General features: G+C 58.4%; 1 protein-coding gene across 3 annotated transcripts in view; it reads right to left on the bottom strand.

The window, feature by feature from the left end:
* Positions 1 to 16,171, bottom strand: part of GDPD5 (glycerophosphodiester phosphodiesterase domain containing 5) — an 84,588-nt gene that overhangs the window by 21,861 nt on the left and 46,556 nt on the right. For all 3 annotated transcript variants that reach the window (XM_019795362.2, XM_002915300.4, XM_034666321.1), the window contains exons 4-6: positions 4,668 to 4,771; positions 1,566 to 1,659; positions 881 to 940 (exon numbers count right to left, since the gene is read on the bottom strand). In XM_019795362.2, coding sequence (XP_019650921.1) covers positions 881 to 940; positions 1,566 to 1,659; positions 4,668 to 4,771 — 258 coding nt within the window. The remainder of the gene's footprint in view (positions 1 to 880; positions 941 to 1,565; positions 1,660 to 4,667; positions 4,772 to 16,171) is intronic.

Genomic DNA, 16,171 nt, shown 5'->3' with positions numbered 1-16,171 from the left:
ACATTCAGCAACCACGCGTGCAATGAACCGCGTGAGCACTGAGGCTCGGAATGTATGTAGGGGCCCAGTCCTGAGTGGGGTGCTGGGGGCACGGAGACGGGCAAAGCCACTCTGGCCTGCAAGGAGCTCCCAGATGGGGAAACGGGTGGGGCAGCCAGGCGGAAGAGGACAGCACAGATGCTCAGGACTGTGGCGGCAGAGCCGGCCAGGGCCGGGGGATCTTGGGCGGCCTGTCCGTAGGGGAGGTGAGCCAAGGAAGGAGTCCCAAGGAGAAGAAAGGGAGGGCCAGAGCGAAGAGGTAAGGCGGAGAAGAGGCAGCCGTGCCCTCCTGGGCTGTCTCATACGTCTCATACGGCGGCAGCCAAGGTGACTGTCCCATACAGCAGTTGGGAGGTGTTAGTGTCGGGGAGGTGGGATCTCCCTGGGAGCAAGGGGAGTGGTGGGAAGGGCTTTGAGTTGGGAGTCACATCAGCGGGGCTGAGTTTCACAACAGGGGCTCGCTGAAGAACGAGGAGGGGAGGGGGCTGCGGCTATGACCTGTGCTGGCCAATCAGCGGCTACAGAGCTAGGATCTTATTAAGTGGGAGACCCTGGGCAAGTTTCTTAACCTCGCTGAACCTCAGTTTTCCCAATCGCAAGATGGGATGATAGCACTACCCACATCATAGGGCTACCGTGAGGGTTCAATGGGTTAACAGAGGCCAGCGTATGAGAGCAAGTGCGGAGCGAGTACTTGGGTAGCTGCTGGAACAACTGTCGTGGTGATCCAGAGGGAGGATGGCCTCCTTCCAGGAGCAGGGATGGCGCGTCCACACTCCTCCCCTGCTGCTGGGCCTGCAGCCGCGTCCCCCTCCTCCCAGCCCCACGGAGGTGGCCTTACCTTGTGCAGCCAGTGCAGGCTCATCTGCTGCCCCACGGCGATGTGACATAGTGCCAGGACCTGCAGCAGGGGCCCACAGGGGACAGTCAGGGGCCACGTGTGACCCGAAGGTTTCGGCTCGTTCCCAGACACCCTGCTGCCCACTGCTGCTCCGGGCCTGGCTTCGTAGTCGTCAACAAACCCTCCATGGGCATGCCCGGCCGGGCCCAAGCCAGGCCACCTCCCAGATGATTCTAGGCCTCTAGGCTCCTCCTCCTCTACAATTTCTCCCTCAAGAGCTCACTGGACCCTGCTGCACTTGGGTTGCCCAGCGAGTGTGTTGGGGGTTCGAGGCCCTAGGATTCTGAAGCCGACTTGGGCCTAGTCCCCTGAGAGCCCCCAGTCCAGCATGGGGACTGACCCGTCTGAGGGAGTAGAGAATTGGGAGCAGGAACCGAAGCAGAAGCTTCTGGAAGAGACAGTCTACAGTGGGCCCTAACAGCAAGATGGCCCTCACTGGGTCAGGAGGAAAACGTTCCAGGATGGGGCAAAAGCAAGATGACCTCCCACCTTAAAGGAGACCAAGCCCCAGCGGTGCAGGAGGCTGAGCGGCCCTGGGAAAAGCCAGCTTCCCCCTTTTCGACCAGGTTGGCTCTCCCTCCCCCTGGGAGCAGGGCCGCCTGCCCTCCGGGACAGCCCCACGTACCAGGAGGCCCGCGATGTAGGTGAAGGCGGCAGCGGTGGTCACGAGGACGGGCACAGACCAGTCGCTCCAGTAGCCCATGTGGTTGTAGAGGTACCTGCCGGGAGGGGGAGACGTCAGACCCGCACCAGGAGCTTCCCCGGGGCCAGCGGGCCATCCGCTCTCACAGCCAGGCTCAGTGACCGGGCCCGGGACCGCTCAGCAACGCCGTCACGGTTTCCATGCTGCCCAGGCAGGCCTGTCCGGGGCTCACGGCGGACACCCGGGCAGGCCACGAGGCGTAAAGAAGAAAACAACAGTTCACCGTAATTCTACAGCCCAGAAAGAACCGTCACCAAGACTTTGCGACGTTTCTTCCGGTGGGTTTCCCCTGGTTCTATGTATTTGTAGACCAGCAAAGCCAGGACCCTGCCACGTCCAGCACATGCTCAGCTTGGTTTCGGAGGGGGGTGCAGAGGGTTCCAATCCCCACTCTGCCTCTTACTGGCCTGCAGGACCCTGCAGAGGTGACAGCTTCCCTGAGTCCAGGATGCCACTGACTCTGACATTCATCTCCATTTTGATGCTAAAATGTGAAAATTTGGGGGTCCTAGGATTGATCAGCTGTCATCCCTGACTTCTCTGAGCCTCCATTTCTTCATCTATAGGACAGAGAGAACAAAGTGCCCTTCACAGGGCTTGCTGAGCATGAAGTGAGGCAAGGCACATGGTAAGCACTCAATCAATTCTGTTCTCGTTATTAACGCAAGAATTTACTGATGTCAGTAAAAATCCCAAGGAAACGGGCCTTTCAAACAGCCATGTGGTCTGCTGAATTAATGTGCCATATGTAGCCAACTTTCTACTAATGAAAACGGTTTCCAATGATTCACTCTTATAAATGAACACAAAAAAGGAAATTTTGCACATAGCTTTCTGTGTTATTATTTTCTTAGGATAGGCTCCTACAAATAGAATTACAGGGCCAAAGGAAACGAACTTTTGAAGGCTCCCGATAGCTGCCGCTTAATTGCTCTCCAGAAAGACATGAAACACCTGCATCCTCCCTGGACAGCTGGGGACACTTAGGCTCAGGGTAAGCAGAGAATGGGAGCTGGCAGCAGGCCTGGGCAAGGGCTGGGCGGGGACGCCAGGAGGACACTCTGGGGCACCTGCCCTCTCCTGCACCCTCCCCTGGCCCTCATCCTCAGATTCCAGGGGAAAATCTGCTTAGAAGACCACTGAGTGCACTCCTCTCACCGTACAGCTGGAGACGCTGAGGCCCAAAGAGGGGCAGGACCTGCTCCTTGGGAAGGACTTCTGAAAGATGTCTTGGTGACACTTGTCTCTCACTTTTGGCAGGGAGCCCTTCTGGACAGCAACAGCTCATACAGCCCCTCCCTGGCTCTCCGTACCCAGCCCTGACCACCGGCTTCTCACTCACGTCCCCTCACTGCGTGAACGATCCGCAGACACTGTCGAGACCAGGAGGGCCGGACCAGGGTCTCCTGAATCCCAGCACCGACTCCAAGAGACTGCGGTAAAGGCTGAGGGAGCTACGGGTCTTCAGGCCATCCCTAAGTCCCAGGAAGGCCTTCCCCCTGCAGCCTCTCTAACAGGGCAGGCACCTGTCCTCTGCTTGAACGGCCCAGTGACAGGGCGCTCACTCTCTGAGGTCGTTCTGTGGACAGTGTGGTACGGTCAGCCATGTTCAAGTCCCTGTCCCAGATCAGCCTGCATCTTGCTGTGTGACTTTAGAAAGTCTACTTAACCTCTCTGAGCTTCAGTCTCCTCAGACGGTCCTCAAACTGTTTTGGCACTAAGTGGCTCTGTGGCCGTGGGTGAGTCCTGCCCTCTCTGGGCCTTAGTTTCCCCATCCATATGTGATGGGGGTGGATGCGATGATCTCCCAGGCAGCAGCCCTCCAGTTTGGCAGAGCTGTCCGAGGTCTGCAGTGGAGGGCCAGCACGCAGTGTTTCCATTCATTCTCTACAGTGCCGTGCTTTGGATACATGGGAGGATGAATGACTGACTGATGGCATTTAATAAAGGCCAGAGGCCACCTCTGGGACTCAGGCTCATCTTGCTGGGCTGCAGGGGGACAGCAGCACATCCTTTATTGTGTTCATTAATAACGGGGCCACAGCCGCTCGCCGTGCAGAGGGGAGTGGATGCCCAGACCGCATTAACGGCATCTCAGGACCATCCCAGAATCCTAGAACCACAGCCCATCAGAAGCCCGGAGTCCTCGAAATCCCACATGCTCACCTCATGGCCGCTCTCCAGCTCAGGAAGCAGCCCTGAGGGTGACACGGAGCTCTGAGCCCTCCCACGGCCATCATCTCCTTCCATCCTCAGAAAGACCCGATGGGGGGGTTACCCTTTTCTGGAGGAGGAAACTGAGCCTAACAGGGGCTCGACTGAGTGTGCTCACGGTCACACTGAACTGAGCTGAACTTCTAACGAAGGAAAACAGCCCTGGATGGGGAGCGAGAAGGCCTGGCTTCCAAGCCCCACCTCTGCTCCCACTGCCTGTGTGACCCGGGCCTCAGTTTCCTCACCTGTCAGTGGCGGAGTTCCCCACTAGAACCCAGGGAACTTGCTCTGCTTCCCATGCCTTTCACTGTCTGACAAAGGCAGGCCATGGAGGGGGTGAGGAAGAAGCAGGGACCCGTGTATACCAGGTACCAGCCTCGGATGGCCCTGCCCTTGGACCTGAGGCTGGTACCCATAGAGGACCCTGAGCTATCCTAGAACCATAGCATCTGCCAGCTGCCCAAGGTCCTGCTCAGGGATTTCGGACACCTGGGATCTGGGGTCACCTTCTCTGCCAATCTTTCTGGGCCTTGGGGTTCTTGTCTACGATGAGGTCCAGAGGCCCCAGACCCCGGCTGAGCCCTGCCCAAGTCCTCCGTTCCTGTTTTCCATGATAGCAGACCAGGAAGGAGTCCCCTGTTCTCCCCAGCCGGTCTCAGCTCCCGCTAGGCCTTTGTGCTTTCCAGAGGACTCTGTCCCCAAAAGCCACACAGAGAGCTCTGAGGGCCAGCCTGGGGAGACAGTTCAAACCAAAGCCCCCCAGTGCCAGCCCAGCAGGGCCCAGGCCCCCGTGTCCCCCCCCACACTCACCAGTTGAATTCATCGTAGTCGTTGCGGACTTCCCACCAGAAGTAGAGGCAGGTGAGTGTGAGGCCGAAGGTGAAGCTGAGAAGCACAAACCACAGGCGTTCCCACTGGAAGAGCGAGCAAGGAAAGCGGCCAGTGAGCTCAGGGGCTGGACCCCTGGGCCACCTCCCACCTAGAATGTTCCTCCTCCTCCCCCTTTATAGCTGGACCTGCCAGGCAGGTCCATCCTGGTGGGGACCTGAGGTTGAGAGAGGGAAGCCACCTGCCCAACGCCACAAAGTGGTAGGGAGCTAGGAGAGGATTCAGGGGTCCACGCCAGGGGTCTTCTCTGCCCCTTTGGCTGAGGCCTTTTCAGGTGCGCCAGTCTCCCCATTCCGGTGATGGCCCCCAGAAGCAAAGGCCACGTCTGTCCTAAGTCTTCACACTGGCATGGCCTCTGTAGTCTGTGAGGTCACATCCCTCACCTCCTTCCCTTCTCACATACACCTGCCCCATGCTACTCAGACACGCACCGAGGCCCAGAGAGGTGAAGCAACTTGCCCTAGTCACACAGCAAGTGAGCAGAGGATTAAAGACCAGCTCCCCAGTCTCTGGACTTGAAGCACAGTGTTCTGCACCCCCCCGCCCCGTACCAGGCACTAGCCCCTCAGGGCTGGGCCACATAGGCCCCCTGTCTCCTGCAGGGATGGAGGTGGGGCTCCCCCGACACTGCTACTTCCGGAGAGGTCTGCGGGCACTTCCGGCTGGGCCCTCAGGTTTATCCCTGCTTTCGTCTGTCCCCTTATCTCCGAAGCACAGCAAGCTGGGAACATCCTGCTCTCCGGGAAACTGCTGAGATCATCAGAACAATCCAACAGTGCGCGAGGGGAAGTCAGTACAGAAAAGAACCAAGACCACCCCCTCCTTGAGGGGCTGCAGGGCTCGGGTGGCCCCGGCATCTCTTGCCTGGACACCGCCCAGAACCCTTGCGGGCTCCCTGTAGCTCGCCTAGGCTTCTTTGACCCTTCCAGCCCAGAGGCATGGTTCTAACCCCGGTGTAACCTCTCGATGGTTCCTCACTTCTTAGCCAAGTAGGGAGGCCCCTCTGGGGGTGTTCCCCCCACCTCTCTAGCTTTATCCCCTTCCCCCACCAGCTCCCTCACCCTGGAAGAGCCACTGCCCCCTGGCTTATTTGCCTAACATTCCCATTCACCTTTCAAGTCAGCTCCAATGTCACCTCCTCTGTGAAGTCTTCCTGGACTCCACCTCCGCCACCCACGCTGCTCCCCCAGCACCAGTGCCCCTGTCTTTAAATTCACGCCCTGTGCACCATGATCTGCTCATGGGACCGTGTCTCCCAAACGACTGCAGCGTCTGCAAGGACAACCCTTTATAATTTAGACATCAGGCAGGAACACACGTACAAGAGGAGGGAACTTTCGTTCACTGCCCAGGACGCCTCCATCCTGTGCCGCCAAGAGACACCACCATGGAGTGCTGATGCAGACGGTGTCTGAGCCAGACTCCCTGTCTACCAAGCCGCACACCTCAGGCATTAGAAACTGGCATAATCCCCTCTGTGCCTCAGTTTATTCGTGTGTGCGGTGAGGACAGTAAGAGTACATACACCATGGGGTCGCTGCGAGGAATAAATGAGATAATACAAACCAGAGCTCAGAACCAGGCCCATGAGCAGTCAGCGCCCCAGCAGCACATCTGCAAGCACGCTCCGCCTCACCTGGCACGCGGGAAAGGCCCTCAGAGCCGGGGAGCCAGGAAGCTCCACACAGAGCACCCACTCCCTGACTCGCCCTGGGCAAGAGGGTCCGAGCTTGGTTGACAGTGAAAGCAGCCTCCTCCATTCACAGCCAAGTACAGGGCCAGGTGGCCTTGCTTTGCCCCACTTTGTATCAAAACAGAGCCAAGGAGGTGACAGCTCCCTGAAACCATCTTTCCAGCAGGTGGTGGTGGGTGGCTTCTCAGACGGTCGCCCACTTGTGTCTGTCCCACCCAGACATAGAATGGCATGAGCCCCAGCTCCAGGCCCGCGAGGCTCAGCCTCGCTCAGGAATGGAGACACCCCAGATGGGAGCAGGGCAAGCCTTGGGCCTTCCTGGAGCCTTGGAACCCTGACAGCCACCAGCGAATGGCCGGGACTGTTCGGGGAGCAGAGAAGGGCCATGCTTCAGCCATGGGGCTGAGGGCTGTGGGAGCCAGCACCCCCAGCCCGGTGGGCCTAGCATCCCCCGGGCCTCGACTTTCTCAGAGTCCCTCTTGCTGCCTCCAGTGTTATTTGCTCACACATAAGAATTCACTGGCCCCCCATTTCCTGCAGAGTGCAGCCGGCTGGTCCCGGGCCAGCTTAAACATCAGTCTTCCAAGACCGAGCCCCCTCTGCTATGTCATGCCCCAGCTCAAGAGTCTCCCTGGCTTCAGCCCTCACCTGTGCCCTCACCCAGGCACGATGGCCCCACATCAAATCGCTCACAGTTCCTCAAACAGGCTCTTTCAAGCCCTGGCCTCTGCGCAAGCCACGCCCTCCATTTAGAAGGCAGTCCCTCTCCGGTTAGTCCATGGGGTGACCCTCCTCCTCCCCGAGGCCTTCCCTGTCCCAGGGAGGATCTCCTCTTCACAGAGCTTCCAGAGCCCTGGCCCCCGTGTCTGTTGGGGCAGGGACCCCACAGTTCTGCATGTCGGTCTCCTCCACTATACTGGAATCGCCTTCAAGATCTGGGTGGGGGGGGAGGTGGGAACTCAAGGAAGATTTGATAATGAGATGGTAGGTGAGAAAAGACCCCTTCTCCTGCTCCAGCATGAGGATGCCCACCCAAGAGAGATTTCACTGGGGGCTTCCCACCCCACCCCCACAGAGGGGCCGGTGGGCGTCCGTGCAGGCCCGGCTGGCAGCGGCGGGCAGCCATCTGTCCACGAGATTGCTCTAGGTCAGCAGGGGCAAGGCTGCTGCACCGGGGGCCCGGAGACAAGGCTCCGAGAGGGCTCTGGGTGAGAGGTGAGCCTCAGCCGATGATGGGTCCTGTCCCAGGCAAGCAGCCTGGAATTCAGGGACCGTGGCAGGTTAGAGAATCTGTTCCTGGGGCTGGGGAGGGGTCCTAGGGTGAGATACGATGCAGGACCCAGGGGTAATTCTGACAGGTGGCCAGGAAGACCACGGGTGTTGGGGGGCCCAGAGCAGACAGGGGTCCTGTGCACTAAGGGCCACTGTCCCCACTTGGCCAGATCCTGACACTGGGACAGGAAGTACAGGGCAAGACTGAAGTGCTACCCTGCCCCAGGCCTGGACACTGGCCCAGATGAGAAAACTAGAGATGGCAGGTGGGTGAAAACCCAGGGCACGGCAGAGATGGGGGCCAGGCCTAAGCAACAAAGAACTGGGAACCCCATTACCAGAACCAGCCATGAGCTGGGGCTGGGTGCCACCTAGAGATGAAAATCTTGGATGCTAGAAGCTGGGCCCAAGGCACCAGGGAGCCCATAGATGGGGACGAAGAGGCCCGACCCCAGTGGGGAGGTGGCAGGTCACTGTAAGAACAATTGGAGGAAAAATCTGGATGGCAGGGGCTGGAAGAAAGGGGACGGGAAGGCCAGGAACTGGTGGAGGAAGTGGCGGGCCGCAGCTCCACCAACAAGGAGGTTCCAAACAGCACTGAGGGTCCTTTGTCGGGGCCACTACAGGAGAGAGGCCCGGGCCTGCTCCCAGGAGGTCCAGGCTCCGAGGTCACGGCCAGCTGCGAGGGACGGTAGACCCCCGGCCCTCCCTCACCTCTCCCAGTCTGTGCGGGGCCTGGGGCTATTTGTGGGTTTTTATCCCCAACCAAGAGCAAATGAGACCCCAAGCCTCAGAGGAGGGCCAGCACATTCAGCAGAGCGAGCTTGGACCCCACCACTAAGAAGCGGCACTCATGTCATGGTTACCGTCCGTATGCATATTTTTCAGAGCTGCTTTCCAGCAGATGCTGGACATAGTTCTGGAGGAGGGGAGCCTTTCTCTAATTTGCACAAAGGCTCAAGTATGTGTGGGAGTCAGAGGCTGAACCACATGCCCAAGGTCACCTAGTAGGGGAAGAGGGAGGTGGGATTGGACCCAGGTGTCCTGACCAGGAGCCAGTCCTCTGCAGGTCCCCTTGAGAGCCAGCCCTGCACAGCTCTCCCCCAGACCCATCCCTGCCAGCTGGGACCCAGTATAGAAGTCCCAGCCCCAGCCTGGCCCCCTGCGATTCCTTGCTCCTCTCTCCCTGGACTCCACCCCGGGCCAAACCTCCTTCTCCTTCAGCGAGCCCCCCATCCCTCCAGCCCGTGAAGACCTCCTTTCCCGGAGCACTTCTGCACAGACTCTCGGTACCCAGCAACTTAGCCCTTAATCATATTCTGAAGTTTGGAGATGGAAAGAGCCTGGGCTCAGGAGGCAGATGGACCAGTCTCTGCCCCTAGGGCAAGTTAACCCCTCTGAGCCTCAGTTTCCTTACCTGTAAAATGGGAAAAATAACCCCCTACCTTGGAGAGTTGGTATTAAATGAGATGATGTCTGTCTAGTGGCACACAGTCGGTGCATAGAAGGGGACCGTTCACTGGGCTGTGCACTCCTTCAGGGCAGGCATGGCTGAACTAGGTCTGTGTGCCCTGGGCCCACGTCCTGCAGAGCACAAGGTGGCGCTCGGACATGCTGTGAAGAACCGAAGAAGCCAGCATGACTGACCCAGGGAGGCTTCAGGCCACCAGCGGACAAGGCCACCGTCCAACCCAGACACAGCCCCAGGCTGAGCCCTCGGGCCTCAAGGAACCAAGGGAAGGAGCTCCTGTGATATGCAGCCTCCTTCCTTTCAGAGCCTTCTAGCTGCCCGGAGTGGAACAAAGGTCAGGTAGTCAGTCCCTGAGCTGACTGGGCAGCAGCGGGCATGAGGGGAGGCGGAGAGCAGCTTGGGGAAGGGGACAGGCCCTGGCTGTGAGCTGGGCAGGCTGCTCCATCCCTGTGCCGGCAGTAGGGGGTGAGAGAGAACCCCAGAGGCCCCTGCCCCAAGGGCCAAGCCCTTCACCCCCTGCCTCATCCCCTCCCATGCTTGTCCCCACCCTCCAGAAAGACCGGTCCCTCCATCCCATGCCAAGCAACAGCGTGCCAATTTCCCAGGGGCCACAGCTCCTCCTCACTGTCTCCTGCTGATTGTCACGTCTTCTCCTCACCCCTCTTCGTCTGTCCCGCCCACCCCAGAGCCTTCTGCATTCAGAGAAAAAAACGTGCGGCAGGAGCTTATAAGCAGCGGGGGCTCTCAGTCACAAAGCCAGGCGGCAGCCACACACCCAGCCCTACACAGGACGCGTGGGCCCGCCCCGCACCACAGCCCCAGGCCAGGAGGCACGCAGACCCCACTCCCACCCCTGGGGCCCCGCAGGGTCCAGAAGCCAGCCTTCCTGTCTGGGCTGGGCCACAGACTTTGGAGTCACAGGACGGCAGGATGGCAGAGCCAGCGCTGGTTTGCCGGCCTCCTGCTCCCCCCTGTCACCCTGGGGCAGAGACGGCCTCTGCAGCCCCCAGGAGAGGAGCCCAGCCCGCTTCGCTCCTGCAGCTCCAGGGACGGGCACTCTCCCTCTGGCCTGAACGTCCTTCCTTCGAAGACGGCAGCCAGATAGCGACACGCTGCCTTTGGGAGCCCAGCGACACTGGCTTCGGACCCCAGACCGGCCACCTACCAAATGGGTGGCCTTGGACAAGACGCGTGTTTATCTTCCTGAGCGCCAGCTTCCCGCTCTGTAAAATGGGGACAGCGGGGTGGCAGGTGGCGCAGACCAGCAGGACCTGCATGTCCCGCAGTCCCTCCCTGAGGTGCCGCTGACATCTGCCTCCCCGGGAGCCTCCATGAAGCGGGCTGATACCATGCAGAACAGGTCCGGCCAAAGTGCAAGAAATATTGGGGTCAAATGACCCGGGCGTGGGGGAATACAAGCAAGAGTTGGGTGGTAATTCTCAGCCCTCCTCCCCATGAGCCGCAGGGCTGTGGGCCACTCACTCAGGACCAAGGCCCAGCCTCCGCCTCTGTTCAGGGGGATGACATCACCTCTACCTCACGGGAGGGCTGCCAGGCCCGCATGTGATTACAGATGTAAGCTGCAAGTCGCCAAATCCATGGTCGTTCCTATAATTACCATTTCGCATCTGACAGCCCTTTAATTATGCGAAGACAGTGATCAAGACATCCCCCGCCCCCTGCTCTATGCCAAATTTCTTGGGCTGCTGAAGACAGCCGGTAGCTCACCTGCCCACCCCCCCAGCCCAGGGTGGGTGCCAGGGTCGGCGAGGTGCAGAGGGCAGGCCCAGGTCTGCGAGCTGCTGTCCTAGGAGCAGACACAGATGAAGGAAGGAGACCCTGGTACAGCCACTGCCCACACCCGCTCCCAGCCCCTCACTGCTGGCTGTGGGAGGACAGAGCCCTGCGTGAGCTCTTCAGAGTGGGGGCAGGGCGCTCTGAGGCCCTCCACCTGCTCCATGGCCTCTCATCCTCTCTTCTCTCAGCTCTCTCAGCAAAGCGGGAGCTACAGTTGGGAGAAAGCGGGGCTCGGAGAGGGGAAGTGACTTGCCCAAGGCCACAAAGGGCAACCTTAATAGTGGAGCCAGCATTCACACCCAGGTCTGAGTGCCTTCAGCAGCACCAACTATCCCAGAGCAGCAGTAACCAGGACAGGTAACTATCCTTGTCCGACCAAGGAGGAAACTGGCTCAGAGGGCAAGGCCTGGCCCAAGGTCAGCAAGTGAGTCATAGGCAGTGCCAGGCCAGGAACCCCGGAATTTCAGTTAGAGAAGAATTCAGAGAGGGCGCCTGGGTGGCTCAGTCATTAAGCCTCTGCCTTCGGCTCAGGGTGTGATCCCGGCGTTCTGGGATCGAACCCCACATCAGGCTCCTCCGCTATGAGCCTGCTTCTTCCTCTCCCGCTCCCCCTGCTTGTGTTCCCGCTCTCGCTGGCTGTCTCTATCTTTGTCAAATAAATAAATAAAATCTTAAAAAAAAAAAGAAAGAATTCAGAGATCGTCTCGCCTCATCCTCTACAGATCCAATTCCGAAATGGAGAAACTGAGACCCAAAGAAGGGGGATAGCCTGGAAGCAAGGCCGCAAGATTAAGACACAGTAAATTAGTACAGAAAGGATGGAGAATTCAACAGACGGTGTTGGAACATCTGGACATCCATTTGGTAAAAAGTTAGACCCCTACCTTACATCCCATACCAAACCAAATCCCAGGAGCTCTCCTCCGTGTCTTTGCCACCACTCTCTTCCAGTCACCCCAGACACATGTACGGAGCCCTGCACAGTGGGAGGTGAGTGAGGCCCGGAATCCACCCTGAGCAACCCCCACAGATGACTGAGCAGACAGCAGACAACTCCAATCCTAGGAATCAGTGTGGTGAATGGAGCAAGCATGGGCTGCTCGGAAGCCCACAGCCCATTACAGGAGGAGGGACAGTCTGGAGGGCTTCCTGGAGGAGGAGATGCCTGCAGCAAAGTTGGAAGGTATGGGATGACAGGTCAGGGAGCCTGGACTGGGGCAGTGGGAGGGAGCAGAAGTATGAAGGCACAGAGCTGGGCAGCTTTTGTTTGGGGGACCTGGCTTCTTTTCCTGTGGGCGTATAAAAGCTTTCTCTATGTAAGAGTATTTACCTTCATCTATACTGTATATTTTCTCTTTTTTGATCATTTTGCTTTTATTTATTATGCTTTTTGTATAAAAATTTAAATTTTCGGGGTGCCTAGGTGGCTCAGTTGATTAAGTGTCTGACTTCAGCTCAGGTCAGGATCTCAGGGTCCTGGGATAGAGCCCTGCACTGGGCTCCACGCTCAGTGGGAAGCCTGCTTGTCCCTCTGCCCCTCCCCCCACACTCGTGCTCTCTTACACACTTTCTCTCTCTCAAATAAAAAAAATTTAAAAAAAATTCTTTTTAATTTTCATGTAGTCAAATCTACCCCTCTTCCTTTATAGGTTTTGCCTTTGGTATTGTGTTTAAGAAAGGTAGCCCAAGGTTATATACCTGACCCCTATTTTATACTGATAATTTCTTGGCTTTGTTGTTTACATTCAAATCTGTAATCCGCCCAGCTCTCCATCCGCCCGGTCCCTGGCTCCACGTGGACGGAGGCATGCGCGGAGAGAGGCTAGAAAGCCATTTCTCTCAAGCATTAAGATTAGAATTCCTTCTATTTCACATCTTTCCAAGTTGTTCGAATTTTCTCAACAAATGTGTGCTTCCTAAATAGAAAAGAGGAGTTTAAAAATAGGGAAAAAAATACATTTTAATCCATCTGGAATGTATTTGGGTGTGAGGTAAGAGGCAGAGATCTAATTTTACTTCCACCAAATGGGCACCTCAGCTGTCCCTGCACGGTCTGTGAAGTCTGCCATCGTTTCCGTGTTCGTGCAGCGCACGGCACATCCTCAGATGTTTCTGGGCTTTCTCGTCTGTCCCACAGCAGCCCTTCCCCGTGGGTGGGCGCTGCCCAGCATGCCTCCCTCGCGGCTGAGCTCCGCGCCCAGCGCCGCCCGTGGGGTCCCCACTGCGCTTTAAGGTTCTCTGTTCCACGCAGCCCTGCAGAGACAGGAGACAGATGGAGGGGTGCCTTCCCACGTGCGCGCTAGGTCTCAGGCACGCCGGCTCCTCCTGTCATCAGCCTGTTTTACCCTCGCCACGTGCCAAGTGGGGGGACTGATGCGCCAGAAAAGCCTGAGAGATGTCAGCTGGGAAGGGTGCAGGGAGCTCCCCCCTCCACCCAGGGGAAAGACAGGCCCTGGCAGGATTACTCTGGCCCTGACCCAGGAGATTTGGGGGAGGGGGTGGCCTGGGGAGTTTGAGATGTACTAAAGCATTAGGGCCAAGCAGGGAAAGGGATTAGAGTCCCTACCCCCAGCCAGCTCCTGACAGCCTAAGAGGCCGGATTGATTTTTCTGGGCTACAGAGAGCCAGGCAATTAGGCCTCTGTCTGCCCTTGCTTTTGCTGGGGGTGCACCGAGAGCGGCTCATTAGGCGGTAGGATGAAACCAGGCCCAGCCTGAAGCGCCCCGCCTCTGCACGCATCCTATGGGTTATATCAGCTCACGGGGAGGGAGGAGTGGAAGAGCGGGGGGACGTTAGGAGGGTTACCCTGGGCCCTCAGGGGGCCCTGCCAGGGCCACAGGGTGATGGGTGCTTGAGCCCCCTGCGGCTACCCTATCATCTCCTGCCCCATGCTCGCTCCCTAAACAGACACTCAAGGCGATCACAGAAGGTTCTCCTGGAGTGTGGCATGGCCACGCCAGGCGCCCTTGGCATCAGTCAGGGAGGAGCTGGGTGGAGCGTCGGGGTTCCTGAAAGCCGAGACGGCATGGCTTTATTGCAGTGATAAATCCTCAGCTCCCTGCACTGCAACAGACCGGGGCTCTGCCGGTCTCCCCTCTCTCATGGATGCAATAATATCATCTCGCATTTGCCATCATCATGGCAACCCTGCCAGGCTTAGAGGATAACGCGAGGTCTTATCCCCACTTTATTTGTTTTATTATTTTATTTTTTTAATCCCCACTTTAGGAGTGGGAAAACTGGAGATCAGAAGGCGCCCCTCTGACCTGCTGGGCCCCTTCTCTCCAAAGCACCAGAGAAGGGGACAGCCACCCTTTTGAAAGTTTATAGGGCGAACACGTTTTCCCCAAGGTTGGGACAGCAGTCTCTCTTGTACAAGACGTGAAGTGCACTGGTGTCCCTTGGGGCATGACTCTGTACGTCCATCTAACCCATAAGCAAGCTGAGGCCCAGAGAGGGTCTGGCCTTGCCTACAGGGTCACACACTAAGTCACTGATGCAGGCAGGGCAGAGTTCAGGCCACCGCCCCCCCGCCAGGGATGCCCAGGCACTTTCGGCTGACTCCAATGACACCCTGGAGCCCATGGCAAAGGCTGCTTTATCCAGGGAGCCCACCTTGATTTCCGAGTGGGATCCACTCTCCCCTGGAGGCCCACCTGGTGGTGATAAGACAGTGAGGTGGGGACTCAGCTTGGAAAGTCTCCACCCCCGTGCTCCTGCGCACCCACCGGCCGAGGCCGATCTCAGCTCCCAGGATGGCCTGGGAGGTCCCGTGGCAAAGCCCGCACCCTCATCTGCTAACCACAGCCCAGAGCGCCAGAGGACAGCATGCACCTGTCCACACACGTATGCCTGCCCCTCCCAGACCAGCCAAAACCCGAGAGCTCATCGGAGGTCTTGCCCCTCTGGGCGCAATCAGTAGGACGGCAGGCCCAGTCCCTAACTGGCTTCCTCACTACTCTTCAGTCACCGGCTTTGCCCCGAGCCCCAGGCCCTGCTCTCACCACACTGAGTCCCTTGGGAGACACAGAAAGTCACAGTCCACAGGGGCAGCCCAGACCAGAGGTGCTATGGGAACCTAGGGGAGGGAGCCTGGATCTTTTTCTGTTTAAGGGGGATAATTCCTAGAGGAATAGGCATTTGCCGTGAGCCTTGAGAGGTAAGGAGAGCAGGGGGGCAGCCTGACCACAGGCCCGGGGCTATGAGAGGTGAGGCTACCCTGGGAGGGGGTGGGGGGAATGGTGGACTTCCCCCAGCAGGGGGTGCTGGCTGCAGGGGCTCCGGTCATAGGAGATAGGCCACTGGGGGTGGGGAGACTTTGTTGTCTGTGTCCCACCCCCACTGTGTTCCTCCTGGACTCTATGGGGACTCCCCTCCCACTCACCCCCCCCCACACACAGCATGCTTTCCCATTTCCATTTCCATCTCTGGAATGCCCTCATCCAGCTAGGCTAGAAATCATGGGGTGATGGGAGGCATCATACGGGACTCCCTCCATCTCTTCCACAGCCAGTCTGTTGATTACACCTTCCAAGTGTCTCTAGAGTCCCCCCCCCCTTTGCCAGGAACCTGCATACACCTCCCCCAGGGGAGGCCTCCGTCTCCCTGTCTGGCTCCCTGCTCCCCCACCTCCACTCCAGCGTCTCCGTGCACTCCCCACAACGTAACCAGACTGGTCCTCACACAGCCCGAGTCTGGCTGCGCTCCCTCCGCCCAGGATGGCAAGCAGGCTCCCCAGCACACCTCAGGCTCAGGCCGCCTAGCAACAACCTCCCCTTCTCACACCGGAGGAGCCACTCTGCTGAGGCCAGATTGCTTTCAGTTCCCAAACACAAGAAGCTCGGGCACCCACAGCTCCCGTGCCTAGAACACTTCCCCATCTGGCTAGACAGGACTAACTCTCAGACATCAGCTCTCGGGCCAGCTCTCCTGTCTGGGCTTTTCCTGAGCCTCGGTAGCGATCACCCTGGGTGGCCTGGGTGTGTTGGTTCTTGCTGAGGAAGTAAGGAATCGGCACATCCCAGACAAGATCATTGGTGTGGAGCAGACAAGGGGGCACAGGACTGGGGAGGTGAGCAGAGAGGGCAGCGCACGCTGGGCCTCCAACTCCGTGGCTTGAATAAATCACTTATTCTTCCTGGAGCCCTCTCTCTGTGAGACGGAGGGGGGGGTCAAACGAGCTTAAAACAGCCC

This window comes from Ailuropoda melanoleuca, chromosome 8 (assembly GCF_002007445.2).
Source record: "Ailuropoda melanoleuca isolate Jingjing chromosome 8, ASM200744v2, whole genome shotgun sequence".
Classification (NCBI taxonomy): domain Eukaryota; kingdom Metazoa; phylum Chordata; class Mammalia; order Carnivora; family Ursidae; genus Ailuropoda; species Ailuropoda melanoleuca.
Note: the sequence above shows the minus strand (reverse complement) of the source record. Positions and strands in the feature narration are given on the sequence as shown.